The sequence below is a fragment of the Siniperca chuatsi genome, linkage group LG19, assembly GCF_020085105.1.
Source record: "Siniperca chuatsi isolate FFG_IHB_CAS linkage group LG19, ASM2008510v1, whole genome shotgun sequence".
In the NCBI taxonomy this organism is placed as follows: Eukaryota; Metazoa; Chordata; class Actinopteri; order Centrarchiformes; family Sinipercidae; genus Siniperca; species Siniperca chuatsi.
In genome coordinates, this window is record NC_058060.1 from 6,271,170 (window position 1) to 6,290,043 (window position 18,874).

At 42.0% G+C, this 18,874-nt stretch overlaps 1 protein-coding gene across 9 annotated transcripts in view; it reads left to right on the top strand.

Moving 5' to 3' along the window:
• Nucleotides 1-17,579, top strand: part of arhgap12b (Rho GTPase activating protein 12b) — an 81,631-nt gene extending 64,052 nt beyond the window's left edge. For 3 of the 9 annotated variants that reach the window (XM_044176404.1, XM_044176412.1, XM_044176411.1), the window contains 17 exons: nt 2,073-2,213; nt 2,388-2,468; nt 3,000-3,122; nt 4,536-4,610; nt 5,063-5,137; nt 5,528-5,589; nt 5,698-5,779; nt 5,979-6,101; nt 7,853-7,957; nt 8,069-8,167; nt 10,574-10,676; nt 11,741-11,860; nt 12,021-12,119; nt 14,458-14,535; nt 14,796-14,930; nt 15,083-15,188; nt 15,955-17,579. In XM_044176404.1, coding sequence (XP_044032339.1) covers nt 2,073-2,213; nt 2,388-2,468; nt 3,000-3,122; nt 4,536-4,610; nt 5,063-5,137; nt 5,528-5,589; nt 5,698-5,779; nt 5,979-6,101; nt 7,853-7,957; nt 8,069-8,167; nt 10,574-10,676; nt 11,741-11,860; nt 12,021-12,119; nt 14,458-14,535; nt 14,796-14,930; nt 15,083-15,188; nt 15,955-16,129 — 1,782 coding nt within the window. In that variant the 3' untranslated portion in view covers nt 16,130-17,579. The remainder of the gene's footprint in view (nt 1-2,072; nt 2,214-2,387; nt 2,469-2,999; nt 3,123-4,535; nt 4,611-5,062; nt 5,138-5,527; nt 5,590-5,697; nt 5,780-5,978; nt 6,102-7,852; nt 7,958-8,068; nt 8,168-10,573; nt 10,677-11,740; nt 11,861-12,020; nt 12,120-14,457; nt 14,536-14,795; nt 14,931-15,082; nt 15,189-15,954) is intronic. The other 6 variants (XM_044176407.1, XM_044176405.1, XM_044176406.1 and 3 more) reach the window with 6 other exon arrangements.
• The last annotated feature ends 1,295 nt before the right edge of the window (nt 17,580-18,874 follow it).

The window sequence follows — 18,874 nt, forward strand, 5'->3', positions numbered from 1 at the left end:
ACGCCTGCAGCCAGCAGAAAGAAGTTAACTTAACTTCCATGGATGACTAAACTTTAAGCGAGGCAGTAAGGTAAAATGTTCTAAATATATAACGATGTTGAAATTGTGAAGTTTACAACTGAAATAACGTTTTTGTTATTAAAGAGAAAGTAAAGTGCAGAAAAAAGGTACCGTACTGGTATCAGTTCAAATGTGAAAGGTATCCAACCCTACCTGGGATGGCGTAGGACGTAGTGGTGGGCGATAGGACCTAAAATGTATATCACAGTTTTGGTGGTTTTTTTACGATGACGGTATTATGTCACAGTATTAAAAAAAATAAAAGGGATACTCCACTCAAAATATGATTGCACCTCTTTTCACTCTCATGGCAATGTAAGGGAACATATCTTAAGAAAGGAAAAATTATTAAAACGTTATGTGTTTATTGGCTCCAAATAGGAATGAAAATGAGGTATAGGCCTAATTGTAGGAACTTGTGGATTCCCCGCTCCAAGGCCTGCTGCGTTGCTGGGCCAAACAGCTCCCCCGGAACTACAGGGAGAATGTGGAGGGCCCTCCGGCCTGGCTCCGGAAGTGGGGGCTGGGCCAATCATACCTGGCGCTGAGTCAGGTTAAGTGTTGACATTAGCCTGCCAAGCTTCCTGGTCATAATGGAGGCTCTGGATGGAAGCACCCACGCCAGAGGATTGCAGGGACTGGGACAGGGCTAATATTAAGTGGGAAAGAGGGTTTCCAATACGGCCCAAGCGTGCCACCGTATCATAACATTTCACTAGAAAGTAATCCGTAATGCGACACTGTGGCATCCTCATCCCATCCTGGTGGGGTAGGGATCCTAGTCCACCCGGGTTGCAGCCCCCCTGCCTGGAGGTGACTGAAGGTTAAGGAGCAAATCTTTAATCTCAGCAAACTCTGAGGCTAGTTTGTTGACTTTAGCTGCCAAACAATCCACTTTCTTGGCCTTTTTCCTAGGTGGGGCACCTTCAGGTGGGGAGCAACTATACCTACTCCGCACATTTGAAGCTACACCTGATGGAGGCAGCTGGCCTTCAAGCTGCAGTCCTTCCACCTCAGCTAGTCCGGCTAGCTTCAGTTCCTGCAGCATGAAACTGCATTGACTGTCAGACAGCCCCTCCCCAAGAGAATAAGTTTCTCTGGAGCGGAAGCACTCGTTAGTAACAGAGATCAGGGTGAGTTTCTGAAACTCAAATCAAAACAACTCTCTTAATAAGACACTAGTGAACTAGTACTGCTAACTCGAAAAATGGGGAGCGAATAACTTGCCTCTTTAAGGTAATGGCAACTAGGCACCTCTACAGCAATCACAACAACGGAAGTTCTACCCACAAGCGAAGCCACTTACTGGGGAGCCGTCACTCTTTGGTCAAAACTAAGGAGGTACACGCTTCAACGAGCAAAAACACTCGTCAGGGAGCAATATATTACATACTACAACTAAGAAGTATGTCTTCCACTAATGGAAAAATAAACAGCCCGGCACCGTCTACTCCGATGCAAGCTTGCCGATCACTGCCAGCGCAAACACTTAACGCAGTGACAATTTACTTTAAAGGAGACCTGAAAACTGGCTTCTCTTAAAAGAGCCACTTATTTTAACTCCAACAAAGGGAGAGCACTTACCTCGCCAGCCTAGCTTCAGAGCTGGCCAGACACCTGTGTTAGCCTATCCGTAACGTTAGGTGTGGCGAAAACACCGGTCTAACAGGTAGGCGTTAGGAGCGTAGCCGTGATTGTCTAATTGCAGCCCTTGGATAACAAAACCGTACCGCCAACCATGCGGTTGCAGGGCTTCTAGCGAAAAGTAAGTCGGCTATCTTCTTTCTTCAATTCAACCTGCATTCGCAGATTACCTACGAGAAGATACAAGGGACATCTTTCATGATGAGGTGGGTTTATACATACGCTATCTCTTGTGCCCTACGTCATTCCAGGTCACATGTGACAATGAGACGATAACAGTGTTAAGCACTACCTCTGGCAGTCAGGAAGAATGAAATAGATCTTATATCATTTAGCCCTCCGTCTCTTTCTTTTTCTCGCCTACATAGCCGCTGTCCTCCGAGGAAAACTGTCACAGCACCCACTCAAGTCAGTCTGACAGCCAGTACGGATCGCCCCCTAGAGGCTGGTCTGAGGAGCTGGATGAACATGGACACACTCTCTACGTCTCTGAATACACACAGGAGAAGGTGCAGTCTCATGATTAACCATTCTTACTTCTAGATGTGTCTTTGATAGTTTGGGGTTTAATTTCATTGTTTAACTTTCAAATGTCATTTGAGAGTCACCCCTGCAAATTATATCTGCATTAAATATGCTTGTTTTCCCTTTTCTTGGATGCTGACTAGTGTTTGTGTTTGCAGTGGATAAAACATGTGGATGAACAAGGTCGACCCTACTACTACAGCGCTGATGGGTCCAGGTCAGAATGGGAACTGCCCAAGGTAAGATTATCCTGTGAACATTAAATGTCCATGTGCTTTTGTCTTCCCTATTAAATTGTTCATACTCAATTTTAAAGTAATCCCCTTCTCTTGAAAATGGACAATCTTCTCACATAACATCACCTATCAGCACCACCCAGTAACACACTTTTGTGTGACTCCTCCTCCCCATGGTGTGTATTCTTAAGACTGGTACTGTTAATGTAAGTGGATGAGTGTCTGAGGAGCTCAGACAGGGGCCAAGTTTGTGTTGAACTCTGGGTGACGGACTATTACTGGCTCTTTACCTGCTAATCTGGTGAGCTGATCAGAATAGAGCAGTCCATTCTCAGGGTGAATGGACAGTAGTGCGGACATGGATATATTCAGTGGACTATTGAAGACAATGCCTGGGCTGTAAGAGAAGTCCCTTTGTCCAATGGTGCTGTGGAGAGTAAAAGGAGAGGTAGGGGCAAGGAGAGGAAGGATACTTAGGTGTGCTAGAATAACTCTGTGATGTCTAAACTTTAGCTTTCTTCTCTGTCTCTGCAGTACAATATCTCCCCTCAGTCCGGTGAGGTTCCCAAGAGTCGCAGTCTGGAGAGGAAGCCGCAGGATCCCATTGTCCTCACCAAGTGGAGACACAGCACCTACGTGTTAGACCTCAACGACAAGGTAAGACACAATGACGATGGCAGAATTCAAAATCTGAGAACTAATGTGGTTACACGGACTGTTGGGTCTGATTGGTGTGGTAACAGGCACTCTTGTTGCTGCAGGTTTTCTGGCAGGCTTTTCATGTGGTCTTTCCATTACCTGTCTTATTGGCAGTAAGTTTAATCCTAGAGTACTAATGACGGTTTCAGATCAACAGAGGAAAAGGCTTACAATGGCTTAATTAAGCAGGTTTACCCCTTGTGTTTTAAATGTTGTTGTGAATGTTGTTATCAGACAGTGAAAACCCACCCAAGTTTCTGTTTTGCCTTGATTCCAGCTAGTTTCTGTACAGATTCAGCTTGTGGGCTAACTTCCACATCCATTACAGCAGACATAATGTCTTAAAAGAGTGCTCTAGTGATTTAGGGTTGCACTCCTATAAAGTTGTGGGACTTAAAAGAGACAAATCAAAAAAATGAATGGTCAAAATTGAAGCAACAGAGGCTGAGATATCCTGCCTTTTGGTCCCTGGTATGAGTCAAGCGCCAGTATGTTTTTGCCAGACCCTCCTTGTGTTATGTGGCCAGGTGGGAGTCATGGAGGAAAATCAACACAATATATATATGAAACAATCTATTAAAATGTAAAATATATTTCAAATATGAAGCAATAGTTGACATTTTCATATATGTCTAATGGACATCAAAGATAACACAACATTGTTCAACAGGTAATCAGGCTAAAAACATATATAAGTTATATTCACGTATCTCTGCACAAAATCAAACAACAAAATTGCACTGAATCTAAGCAGCTTATTTAGATTAGATTGTCCATGGCCTGACACCTGTCCTGTCATTTTGCACTGCATTAGGCTACACAGTGATATATGTGTCTAACTGATACAATGTCCAATGTATAAAAACTGAGGGGACAAGGACAAATGTAATCAATGTGATAACCTAACAATATGAATATGAAGGAATTAATTCAGTATTTGCTCATTTGCTATTTGTTAATTTATGCACAAATTCTGAATTATTTTCCCAAATGTAATGTTTCTCTACCAGTGTGCACCATACCTCGTGCTCTGTTAACAGTCAGTTACCTGACACTCCCATTAAGGAATAACCCTTCTAAAACATCTCACCTTACAAACTTTATATTTATATTTTACTTTCATATTTTATTTTCGGCATCTTTGTTACTTTAGGTATTTCATTAATTTCTTCTTTTTAACTCTGTAAAAATGGTATAGGCAGTGCACTTGAAAAGCAAAAAAGACAACTAAATGTAGCATACGTTTAATGTTTATTGGGGGACATTTAAATAAGACACCAACTGGTCTCAATGACACCAGTCAAATAAAAAAAAAAAAGTCTTTAGAGTGAAAATATATTGTAGGCTAACTCTGTGGCGGTTTCGTTGCAGTTGTCTTTCAAACTCTGGCGGTTCACTTCCGACCCACACAAGAGGAGATTTCGTCTCTCTCTTTACCGTGATAAAGTTGGTACCACACAGAGTCTATCCTCTCCGGCCCTTTCTCTAATCAACAGATGATCTGTATTGATTCACTGTCAGTGTGTCTGTAGAATGCCTTGTTAAATAACTGTGGTGATGTGACAATCAAAGCCATGTGTTCACTTAATCAAAGGTGTCTGATTTGTTATCGTGGATAAGATAAACAGGAAGGAAGCAGCATCTTGGAATTAATCTCTGCCTCTGAACACTTTCCTCAGAAGCTCAAAAGCATGTTGTCTTTAACCTAAATCCTAACTTGCCTTCCCTTCATACTTATCTTTTGATGACCTACACTAACATCCAACACAATCTTGTGCTTCCTTCCTAGGTTCGTGATCCATTTTCTTCTCCTCACTAATCTCAGACCGGCTGTCTTCATGTGTCTTGTTGTTAGCTCGTAGATTAGCAACTCATCATGTTGTGCCTCTTGTTGGTAGGAGTGTGCTCCGGCGCCCAAGCAGAGCTCTCCAGACTCTGATTCCTGCCCCTCATCTCCTAAGCACTCCTCGACCGTTAGTATCCCAGCTTGCACTGCATCGCACCACACTTATCATCCTGCTACAAACACGTCATTCTCCTCATCTTCTAAACTCTCCAGTTCTGCATTGCTTTTGGTTTTTCTCATCTGCTGCATGCCACATATCACATCTAACTGCATCAAATCTAACACCACGGCAAAACATTTCTACCAGCAGAAATGCAGCAATTTTGACCCTTTGTAGAAGTGTTAGGGTGTCCTCTGCTGGTGATATTTGGACATAACATTAAGCAGCACAGCCATTTCCAGACCCCAACATTGTCCTATTTGCTTCTCAAGCTTCAGGGTGTGTGTATGGATGTGTGTGTATTTTCATGCATGTATTCTATCAGGTTCTTATCTGCGTCTGTGTCTTCCTCCTCAGCCCTCAGAGAAGTGTGGAGTCCTCAATGTCACCAAAATCACAGAGAATGGAAAGAAAGTCAGGTAGGAATCCAACGGGTCTACATGAAACGTACTTTTAAAAAAAAAGAGAGAGAGAGAGTTGTCTGAAATCCGAGACCCATAATGTCTTTGTTTTATTGTGACATACAGGAAGAACTGGACGTCCTCGTGGACAGTGCTGCAGGGTTCCTCCCTGCTCTTTGCAAAGGGTCAGGGAGGTAGCACCAGCTGGGTACGTATCCCATCAGCCCCTAGAGGCTCGTGTTTCTGTTAGGTTTCTGAGCTTTTTAAGCATTCCATTCATCTCTGTGTTATTTCTCTCCTCCTTATTTCTGCACCTGTCTTCATTGCCACCTGTGCTGTGAAATTTGTCATCTTCTCTTTATTGCTTTTCTCCCTCTCCTCTGTTCTCCTTTTTTTCCTCCCTGAAGTCTTACTACCGCAGTGGCTCCATCCCTGAGCTGCTCCTCACTCTCCTTAGCAACTGGAAGCCCTCAGTCAAGCCCCGTCCTGCTGTCTTCTATGTGAACTGTAGGCCTGTGAAGGCTGCCGCTGTATGTCCCCTCTTTGCATGAGTTGCTGCTCCTGCCTGTCTTTCATTCTTTCGTTCACTCTTGCTTCAGCTGACTGAGAGAGTGGTCTTAATGCGTGTGTGTATGTGTGAAACTTACTTCAGCTGATCCTAATGTAAAAAAGCTTAGCTGCTCTAATCAATATCTTTACATAAACAGTGGATCAAATGATTATATATAATGTGAAAAGGGTTGAGATAATGAACTCACAGAGAATTATCACCCGACTTTGCAGTACCCCTCAGCTCTATGGAACGTTTTAGCGCCTTTTAGTTCATTGTTTTAGTTTTACAGCCCAAAACTTTGCTGCTTTGGTTCAGTCTCATCGTTCTTATTAGCATAGTTTTCAGCCACAGCAGGTAGCTGTTTTCAGCCGAGGCTCTGATAAACCCACAGACAGTACTCAGCACAGCAGACAGACAAAGTTAACAAGTAGCTGGTACAGTGAGCGTAGTGGAGCATTTTGAAGCTAAAGAGCCAGATATTTTTCTCAAGAGTTGGTAGAGACCAAAACAGAGCTAAAAGGAGAGTGAATATTCATGACTCCAAATGAAGGCTAATGTTGCTCTGTGTCTGCTAAATGTGTAAATAGGCAACAGTTGGCTAACATGTTCACCATAACAACTTTATAATGTGATAATATATGTAAGTGTTTACAGCTTGTTTCACTTCCCCCAGATGGCAGATAAATCAGTAATGCATGTATAAGTTGGATGGAAAGATGAAATTAAGCCTCAAAAGCCCTTGAAAGGTTGTGAAGTAGAATTTCACTAGGATTTATTTTCTTGGTTTAGCAAGTGTCAAAGTGTCTGTGTTGTATGCCTTTTTTAGATACCTGGTATTAGAGAGATGATAATAGAAAGAGTGGGCAAAGGACATGCAACAAAGGTCCCCAGCTGGACACAAACCAGGGATGTTGCTGTCCATGTTGCAACATCCCTGGTTTGTAACCCTTAGGACACAAGGGCACCCCTTTACCAGTGTCTAACTCCAAAACATGTCAATTTAGATTTAAAGCTGTGTGTGATAACCTGGAAGCAGTCTGAAGTCAAAATTCACAACTGCAATCGGTTGCACTTTTGATGACATTAGACAGGAATGATGGGGTTGAAACACAAGCAGAATGGTAACAACAATTATCATTTATCATTGTATAGATTTATCAATGGTTATTACAAAAATCCATAAGGTTCCGTGTACCACTAAAATTTTGCATTACACTCTGTAGGATTCAACTACAACACTGGCAAAAACTAAGTTGAAAACGTGAAAATCACAAGACCTTGAAAGTCCTTGAATAGCTAGATAAAAAAGTTTGTCCAGGAATCTAACAAGAAGCACTGTCTATTAATATGCACATGATATGAATGACAACAACTAACAGTGTTTTTGCTTTTCTTGTAACACAATACTAAAGATGTGTGTGTGTGTGTGTGTGTGTGTGTATATACATGAAGAGTTCCAAAATGAGATTCACAAGGTTGAAGAATGTGAAACCTGCTCCAACAAGCATTGTAGTAGCTTTAGTGTCTGTGCTTTTAAAAACACTGAGAACACAGTAATACACATCCCAAATAGTTGTGTAACATTTTTAAATTAAACTCCATCTTTCTGATTTCTTGTTTTTAACATGAACATGTCCTCATGACACAAAAATCCTCCTAAAACAACATGCCCCTGTTATATCATCTTTGTGTCAGACTTGGACTCTCATACTGTTTCCTTGATTCCAGAAGTTCGGCAGCAACCAGTCGAAGCCCGAGTTCACTGTTGATCTGCGAGGGGGGTCAGTGGAGTGGGCCTCCAAGAACAAGTCAAGCAAGAAACACGTCATTGAGGTATCAAACACAGTGGATCTGCTGTCAAGTTTCACTGTAGAACAACCTGCGCTTTATACGTTTTAATGTGGTGGTTTTGGTAAAAAGTAATGTTAAGTTTTCCTCCCTCAGCTGAAGACTCGTCAAGGGACAGAGCTGCTGATCCAGTCAGAGATTGACAGTGTCATCAACGACTGGTACCGGGCCCTCACAGAGACCATCAACACACATGTGAGGAGACATCTTTCATTAGCAAAGCAGGGGATACGTCTTTTATCCGGACTCCCTCATTTTCATTTCTTCAGTCCAAACCAGAGTGAAAAGCTTAGTTTTTCCACAATTGCTATGTCACATTTCTCTAGTTCACTTTTTCAGAACTCTTCACACAGTAACCTTTACTGACATGCAGCTCAGCACAACAATTCATCTCACATCCAAAATGCACTAATGCAACCAAAACACTTCATACAGGATCAACTCGTGTACCCGAACACTGACAATCTGTCTGCCAATGGTAACACTTTGTCACTCATTGCATATTAACCATAAAAATCACTAACAACAGGTAGCATTGCAATTAGTGTCCCTATTGTTTTTGTAAAAGTATATTTTATTTATTTAGCATAAACCAGGATTCTGGTACAAACAAACATAAGGTCACTTTTTATTGCATGGATTGTGCTACCTTATAGTATATGTCACAGATATTAATCAGAAATGTTGCAATTTTATTTATTTATTTATTTATTGAGTAACACAAAATGAAACTAAAATGATTCCAGTAATGCAATACAAAACTATACATATTCAGTATACATACTTGTATAGGATAGCCACAGACATAGTAATACAACAGTGCTAGTCAACCCTGCCTTGTGCATTTGGCCATGTTCTCATCCATATCTCGCCTTATGTCCTCTACTGCAATACAACTGGGAAAGGATCTTTTTGCATGTCTGATCCATCCCTGGAAATCTTCTGCATATATGTCCAGAAATCCAGCATCCATTGTGCCCAAGAGGGACATCAGCTCATGTGACTGGTGCCGATAACCTTTCCACCTCCACGAGGAAAAGATTTCCTCTATGGGGTTGAGGAATGGAGAGTAAGGTGGAAGGAAAAGTGACTCCATCCTGGGATGGGCTATAAACCACTCTGACTGGAGGAGAATGGTGAAACACCCCATCATCCCATACAATTACAAAACCTTCTGGATTCTGCCTCACCTGCCCCCTTTCCTCACCTGGGAGACAAGTCTTTCATAGAGGGTATCGAGGAATGAAAATAAGCACTCAGTGTCCCAAATTGTAGTTTATGCATATTTATTAGGGCCCAAGCACCGTCAGGTGGCGAAGGCTCTATTGAAATGAACACATCTATATGACAATATTCAGTTATTGTCACAGCGCCACCTACTGGCAACAGGAAATGGCATGTTTTACACATTGATTTACTCCAGCCAACAGGTTGAGTTCATCCACTTCACGTCAGAAATGGACTTAAGACCTTGGTGATGCTTCATTGTAAAGATTGTGAGTTTTCAGCAAACGGCCTTGGCGTGGGGGCACGGCTAATTTCGATGCTTCGCCATGACACAGAAAGCTGTTGTAACTTCACTTTAAATTGTCCAAGCTTCCCCAAATTTCACATGCTAGATAAGAATCTAGGCCTGAACACATCCACATCCCCAAACTGAGTCATAGTCATAGCGCCACCTACTGACAACAGGAATACACCCTTCAAAAATGAAGCCCCAGCGGTTTGATGTACATGTACAAAATTTGGAAGGCAGATGTAAGATGCCATCACCAACAAAAAAAAGTCTCTCAGTACCACGACCTAAACCTAACAGGAAGTTGGCCATTTTAAATAAATTTTCATATTTTTGTCGATTCATAGGGGCCATATTTTAACAAACTCGTCCTAGACCGTTAATCTGATCAACTTTAAACTTAGACAACATACAGGTTGCAGATGAAAAGTTATCAAATGCTTGAGTTTTTGTCGAACAATGTGGCAATGTGGGGCGGCGAATTTTGATGTTTCGCCATGAAACGGGAAGTGGTTGTAACTTTATTGTATATGGTCCCATCTGAACCAAACTTGACATGTATGATAAGAGTCCCGCCCTGAACACATCTATATGACAATATTTAGTTGTCATCATAGCGCCACCTATACAGGGTTTTGGTGGTGGTTGAGTTTGAGTGAGAAAACAGTTCATGAAATTTGAAAGATGTGGTCATTGAATGCATTTTCTGTAAAAGCAATGAAAAGTGATCCACACTGACTTCTGCTGTGTGAAGAGATTTGAAAAAGTGAACTCGTAAAGAGAAAACTGACAATTGTAAAAAAAAAAAAAAAACAATAATAATAATAATAACTTTGCAGCAGAAATAGCTGAATATGACCAAACTACAGTTGAGACTAGGATTTTCCCACCATTCTATGCACGTGTCTTTCTCTATTTAATGTCACCAGATCTTAAACACCTGATCAAATATACCACAGCAAAAGGTGTGAACAGGCTGCTGCAAGCTTGGTTTGGTGTGAATGGGCCTTAAGACTAAAATGAGTCCAAGCTGACTTAAATCTGAATGCATCTAACAGTACATATTTGTGTCTCCTCCTACCCAGGCCTGGGAGTCAGATGAGGCCATTGAGGAGGACATGCCTGAGTCTCCAGGAGCTGAGAAACAGGACAAGGAGAAAGACCACCGGGACTCCAAGAAGTACAGAGGTGAGACCGATAGAAACTGCTGCTGTCCCTACAACATATTGTATATATGTTTATTGTTAGTGTCTTAAAGGGAAAACCCGAACGGCTTCCATATGACAACAATGCAAACGCTAGCTCAAAGATGCTCTGGCTAGCTGCTGCAGTAACATTAATAAAGTTCCACAAAACATGAAAAAACTGTTACCGGCATCCAACATACTACTCTCGTTATTTCATTGGCTTCAAATGAGGCTTAACATTCACACAGTTTCTCTTGACTGTCCCTCAATATTACAACATTAGTCTAACACCTATAACGTTAGCTGATTACTTTGTTGGCCAAAACATAGCGTTAGGTGACAGAAATACTCATCTGCCCTCTAAGCCCTGCTGGTCTTGGTTGTCTTTTCCAGTTTATCTTCAGGATCATGAAGAAAGTCTCCAGCACACCTCTGTCCAAATGAGGAGTAAAATTTTCATACATAGCAACGCACACATGGGGCATTGGTGTCGGCGACATCATCTAACAAAAACTGCCCATGCTGAAATTCATTGCAGCAGAATGATTCAGTTTCTGTTGGGATAGAAGGGCAATTTGAGCAAAGGCACCACCAGTCGCTGTTTGCTCTCGGCAGCTCAAGTTCTGGATGGTCCCCGCCAGCCATATCTTCTTGCATGGCTAATGCAGCCTCTGCCTCTCTCTGCTGTATTTCTTTGGCGTCAGCAAAAACACTGTAAAATGTATTCTTGTCCTTATTTTGGGATGCCATTTTCGATGTTAGAAACTAGTTTGTAATACATGCGAAGACAACAAAGAAGATCTGTTTTTGTGTGGTATCTAGAGGCACAGAAGCTAGAAATCCAAGCTGAAATCGCTTGTAGTTCTTCCATGCCTCCAATTACATCACTGGATGCAGGAAGAACTGCTTTGCGAAGTTAGCTTTCTCGGTCAATGTAGCATGCACTGAGGAATTTATTGTTTCAATTAACTACATATACCATCAAGACTGACTGCACATCCACTTAAAATGTGCCAAATTTTCCCTTTTAAAGAAATACACTCATATCCTGCCTGTGTTCCTCAGTGATGAAGACCTCTGTGAGTATGGACTCATCAGACCAGAAAAAAACCAGGATGAAGCTCAAGAAGTTTCTGACACGTCGACCCACCTACCAGGCTGTCCGAGACAAGGGCTACATCAAAGGTATTCAGACAGAATACAGTACAGGCACTAGCTCCACGTTTGATCATTTCTCACATGTAAATATGTGCCACTATTTGAATATGTAATAACAGACTGTCCTCGGTCACCTTCCACTGGACAGATGAAAGTTAGAAATGAATATGTTTTTGGTAATTCACAGATCAGGTGTTTGGCTGCAGTCTGACCAGTCTGTGCCAGCGGGAGAATACATCATTGCCCAACTTTGTCAAAATGTGCATCGACCATGTGGAGAACACAGGTATGAGCCAACACACATCTGACTGTTTCATACTTCTCATTTCCTTTGTTCTCATTTTCATTCAAAAACCACGTCAATAATCATCAGTATAAACACAGGCAGAAAAAAATGTGAATACAATATTCTGAAAGGTTAAAAGCGCAGCAATCACCTTACCTGTGTTATTTTTTTCTGTTTACCAGTAAGTAACAAGCTGTGTAACAAAGCTGAATTGACAGTGTCATTGTAACGAGCTTCAATGCAAAAAACTACTGATTTGTTCAGTGACACTGCTAAACACCTCTGCTGTATCTTACACAGGCCACAGATAGGTCACAAGTGAATCCATTTTCAGCTAGATTTACATCAGTTCACATCAAAAGTACAAAAACAATACTTCACAAATTGTGTGGGGTGAAACCCCCTGATAAACCTCTCTAAGATTAGACCAAAACATATTTGAACTCAACTCCCACTCACTGGCTTTTCCTCGAGCTTTAAACCACATCACAAAGATTTCCCTCAGTGACTGGTCATACATGCTGAACGATGGGCAGTCACTGAGGAAAACTGTGATGTGGTTTAAAGCTCTGGGAAACGCTAACTCTAGGCAGCCCTATTGAATCGCAGTGGAGCCTGTTCAGCCTGGTGAATCAGTGATTTCACGCAATGCAATTTTTACTTACACTTGTGGTCAAAAGTAAATATTATAAAGAACATATGTCATGGCAATCTTGAGTTTCCAATAATTTCTACAAATCTTTCTGTGATAGAATGATTGGAGCACATACTTCTTTGTCACACAAAAACATTCATGAGTTTTGGTTCTTTAATGAATTTATTAGGGGTCTTCTGAAAATGTGAACAAATCTGCTGGGTCAAAAATATACATACAGCAATGCTAATATTTGGTTAAATGTCCCTTGGCCATTTTCACCTCGATTTTTGGTAGCCATCCACAAGCTTCTGGCAGGCTTCTTGAATCTTTGACCACTCTCTTGACAGAAATCGGTGCAGTTCAACTAAATTTGTTGGTTTTCTGACAGGGACTTGTTTCTTCAGCACAGTCCACATGTTCTCGTTGGGGTTAAATTCAGGACTTTAGGAAGGCCATTCTAAAACCTTAATTCTAGCCTGATTTAGCCACTCCTTTACCACTTTTGATGTGTGTCTGGGGTCCTTGTCCTGTTAGTGCACCCAACTGCGTCCAAGACCCAACCTTCTGGCTGATTTTAGGTTTTCCTGAAGAAATTGGAGGTAATCCTCCTTCTTAATTATTCCATTTACTTTACGTAAAGCACCAATTCCACTGGCAGAAAAACAGGCCGAGAGCATAATACTACCACCACCATGCTTGACAGTTGGTATGGTGTTCTTGGGGTTAAAGGCCTCACCTTCTCTCCTCCAAACATATTTCTGGTCATTAAGGCCAAATTAAATAGCTAAATTTTAGTTTCATCGGACCACAGAACTTTCTTCCAGAAGACCTTTTCTTTGTCCATGTGATCAGCAGCAAATGTCAGTCGAGCCTTAAGGTGCCGCTTCTGGAGAAAGGGCTTCCTTCTTGCATGGCAGCCTCTCAGCCCATGGCGACGTAAAACACGCTTGACTGTGGACACTGACACCTGTGTTTCAGCAACTTCTAATTCATCACAGACCTGCTTTTTGGTTGTTCTTGTTTGACTCTTGACCATCCACTACTTATTGCTTATATTATTACATTGTATTATTATACTGTAGTATCATCATCAACCGGTAAACCCACTTGGTACCTCACACTTATTTTATCTTATACTTATACCCACCTGGTACTTAATTTATTTTCTGACCTGTTTTATAGTGTATTGTTATTGTATTATATTTTTTGCTAGTACTTTCTCCTGTGTGCACTGACGTAAAGGCGAGCTGCTGTAACAAAGAGTTTCCCTTCGGGGATCAATAAAGTATTTCTGATTCTCATCCTGACCAATTTTCTCTCAGCAGCAGGCGATAGCTTGTGTTTTCTTCCTGATCGTGGCAGTGACCCAACTGTGTCATGCACTTTATATTTACAAACGATTGTTTGCACAGTTGATCTCGGGACCTGTAGCTGCTTTAAAATGGCTCCAAGTGACTTTACTGACTTGTTCAAGTCAATGATCCGCTTTTTCAGATCCGTGCTGAGAGGTAGCGGTAGTGCTTCCAGTGTGTTCAGCTGCATCTTTTTAACAGGACATGAGGTGATGCAAGGAAATGCTAAATGCCTGATCAGTCAACCTTTGTTGGTGCTGTTTGTTTGAGGTCAGCTCAGCATGTCAGTGTTCGGATCTGCACTCGCTGCTTTTGTCCCTCTAACCCTCCTCTCATCCTTCTCCTGCAGGTCTCAGTATTGATGGCTTATATAGAGTGAGCGGGAACCTGGCAGTGATCCAGAAGCTACGCTTTGCTGTAAATCATGGTAGGACTCCAGTCGCCCTCTGCTCCAGTCTGCTGGCTGACCGCTAACATGCCCAAAACACTACCTCCTTTTTGGATACTATACTGGTGATACAGTTCACATTTACTGACATGTACTGGGACATGTACTGACCTCTCAGCACACAGAACACACATTCTCTACACACAGATATGTTGATACATGAGATTTTGCTGTAGTAAACACTGAATTGTAAACAATCACCATCACCCTGTCTTGTTGGACTTCCCTCCCTCCATCAGATGAGAAGGTGGACCTGAATGACAGTAAGTGGGAGGACATCCACGTCACCACAGGAGCTCTCAAGATGTTCTTCAGGGAGCTTCCTGAGCCTCTCTTCACATACGGATCCTTCAATGACTTTGTGAATGCCATCAGTGAGTAACTTGATTCATTGTGTCAAAGGACCACTACTCAGATACACTATGACAAGGCATTTAGAGTACAACATTTGTGTCCCAAAGTTTGCCACAAGATGGTGCTCTGCACATGTGCATTCATTGACTGGCTGGCTGTTTCTCTGCTTCAGAATGCTCCGACTACAAGCAGCGAATGAATTCAATCAAAGACTTAATCAAGAAGTTGCCAAAACCCAACCACGACACAATGCAAGTCCTCTTCAAACACCTGCGGAGGTAAGAAAAGACACAGTCCAACACACACCCACCACATACGTACTTGCTTGGATTGCTCTATTGACCTTCATTGGACAATGTAACTATTCTTCTGATATGGTCACGACAACATGTCTAACTCTTGAACCCAACAGTGACTGAAGTGAGTTTCATGCACTCAGATCATAAATGGCACTAAGGATGTCTTATTTATTCCAACTCCTGTTTGACTCTGTGTTACCTTTCCTCAGACTGATCAGCCTGTGGGCGCAAACAAACTACAGCCAGGTTTAATGCGTAGTCTTAGCCCACTGGAGCCAGTGGCAATATCATATGTTCACAATGACATTTGCCTAGGTTTCCAATTTGCATTTATATGGCGCTGTGTTCGCTGCAATTCAGTACCTATGAAGTGGTGTTTCTTGAGGAAATTTATAGTGTGACATTCAGTATATGGAGGTCTACGTATATCAGCGGGCGGATTTAATCTTTTTTTTTTTCTCCCTTCCATGAATATGTTATTGTTTTGTGCATCTCCATGCAAGGATGTAGATTCTATTTAAAAAGGCTATTATGTTCTAGCCTGGAGCATTCAGTAGTGTTAGGCTTGCCTCAGCCCTCGATCTCAGGCCCTAAAGATGTGCGTAAAGAACATAATGTTTTTCTAGATGAAACCCTGAAGCTGCACTGAAACCAAAGGATTGTCAAACAAACACACTAACCTAAAGCCATTTATGTCACATTCCATCTTTAAATGTGCTCATGTTCTTCTTCTCTCTCCCCCCAGGGTGATTGACCATGGGGAGGCCAACCGCATGACCACCCAGAGCGTGGCCATCGTGTTTGGACCCACGCTGCTCCGGCCCGAGACCGAGACAGGCAACATTGCGGTCCACATGGTCTACCAGAACCAGATAGTGGAGCTTATACTGCTTGAGTACGAAAGCGTCTTTGGCAGGTAGAGGCATGCACTCAGAAGAGGACGCCAGGCTTTTCAAACATAGACTTCTTTTCCTTTTTCCCCCCTTTCTTTGACTGAACTGACCATTGCTGTGGACCAAGCAGCTGGGAGAAAAAAATCAAATTTACAGGACAGTTTACAAAAGTGTTGCACTTACAGAAGTTTTGGAGATGAATTTAAAAAAGGTATACAGATTTCACCCACTTTTTCAGTTGCCATTCCTGCTGCGATAGCGGGTTGGACAATGGACAGTGTTTCAGAGTGATGCTGTGATGACGTCCATGTGATTTGGAGGATTTGAGTATTCAGGTGTTTTCACATACACTGGATCCCTGAGGCCAGTAATTTGAACTTCAGAGCGGAGCCGGTGGCACCCTTTGCCTCCTGGTGGAAGCTGACCAGACTTTGACCGGATTGCGGCAGGGGGGGGTGGCATTAAAAGCCAAACCGACGACCTCATCACCTCGCTGAAGGAATGAGCTGAATCTGAACTGAATAGTTTTTCTGCGTCGTGGAGGTTTGTTTGTGATATATAACCCGGGTGTGGTTTCAGATCAGGTGGAAAAAATAATCAGTGTTATGTTAACAGACTGTCTTTTGGCACTTGGATGAACTGGAGTTACAGATCGTGTTCCCAATTCCCACAATCCCACTATCCTTAGCGACACCATCACCCCCGTCCCTAACCCCCACTTCCCCCTTTCAGCCAGTGTTAAGCATTGACCCTGTGACATGAGCGTCCTGTGACTTGAATGATGGAGGACAAGCCCTCTGTTTGTGTGTGTGAGTGAATTAACCTAAATGGAATAAAACCTGAGCAGAAGCACCCTTGTCTTGCCACTTTGTGTCGTGTAGTCTTGCGTGCTTTGGTAAAAGTTTCCATTAAGCTGCCGGGGGTCATCGTCTGTGCTCCTTTATGAACTTCAGTGTTGGTTTCTTCAGTAGCAGGAAATGTCACTGGGGTCTTGGTGTTACTGGAAAACAAAGTGATTTCTGGGAACTAAAATGTTTTTAGTGAACTGTCTCTGACTGTCGGCTTGATGACCCTTCTCTTCACCTAAGCTAATATTAAAGAGTATGCAGAGAAGGGAAACTGAGAATATTTCAGAGGTTGATGTGTGGAGCGTATGGGTGTTAGAATGCAAAGAAGAGCCTTTAAAAAGCAGAGCATATGTACAGTGACAAAAACTAGTTGTTAAAATGTGTTATAGTGACTGAGGTATGTATGCTTTGATGGTGAACTAGTGAAAGATGCTTTTGATTTAGTAAATTTGAATTAAAACATGACATGACAAAACACAGATTGTGGAAAAAAATACATGATCGACTGTTACTTTGTTTGAAGGTGTATCTGGATTGTTTGCGCGTGGTCAGCTGCACATTTTGAATGTAATTTTCAGGCTAACTGCTGTTTGTGAAATTGCTATGTCTAATAAAAAAGACAAACTAAATGTTCAGCCTCCAAAGTGTGTATTCTCTGTCAGAATGTTAAGTTGAATGTTCAGGGTGGACCAAGACAATAAAGAAAGAGAGGTGAGTGCTGTTTAACCTTCAATCAACTCTAATGCTTCACCTTTCCCTCGACTTTAATTACAGAATTGAATTAATCTACTCAACACTGATATCCTGGTTATTGAATTGAGTGATTAAGCTTTCAGGTTTCAATCAATTATATTCCTACCTGTTAATTATGAAATGAACTGCAGTATATTTCTGGAGATTTCTCCAATGCAGCACAACTCTGCCGCTCAGCTTCCATTAATCTGATTTCTCTGTTCTTCGAAGGCATTTTTGTCATTACTCCTCAGGTCAAACTTGGCTGCAGACCTGAAGGGTGTGGATTAATTGATGTCTAATTAGGTAATTGCCACAGTGCCAGTTTTGATTAAGAAGCACAAGGCGGAGCGAGTGCTGAGCAAAGCAGAGCTGTACTGAGCGAAAGCCTCCATTTAGCATTCCCTTTATTTTTACTGCAGGGTGTGTTTGTGTGTTGGGATATCTGATGTGGCCTCTGCTTTAGCATCCCCTAGCATCTGCAGAATTGCAGTTTTATATGGAAGCCCATTTATGCCAAAAAATATAAATGTTCACCTTAGGTTAAAATTAGAATTAGTCAAATATATGAGATACTAATTAATTATTATAAGATATCCAAATGTTCCTTTTTAAGTCAAAATCATGATAGTCAACATTTTGACTTCCAAGCCTAAATTGTTATAGGTTGACAATTTGACCTTCTGATAGTGCGCTCACACCAGAAGCTTCATGAGCTTGCTGTCTGCTTGCTGCCAGCCCTCGCCAGGGAGCGCGAAACTCCGGGAAACTGGCGACCGCGACAATCAGGTTGTCCTCCTTTGTCAGTATGGAACAAATATTTGCTAGGAACTTCAGTACATAAGGAGTTTACAGGGGGAAGAAAATCAAATCCTGCTCTGCAATTGGTTGCTGCTTCGGTGCGTCGCTGCTAATTTGCATAAAGTTCAGTTCCGCTCAACTTCAACTCGTCGTTCTGGTCGCTGGCATCGCGCTGCTGCCGCATGCGCCTCTCGTCACCAGCTCCCATTTGAAAATGAATGACTGCTGGCTATTTTTGTAGCTCATGAAGCTTCTGGTGTGAGCGCACAGTCAGGCAAACCAATGAAGTCAATAGTCAGAGACAAGTTGAAATTATGAGTCAGAGTTTTGACCTATTGCCTCATAATTTAACTTACCTCGTTATTTTGATTTAAAATGTCATAATATTGAC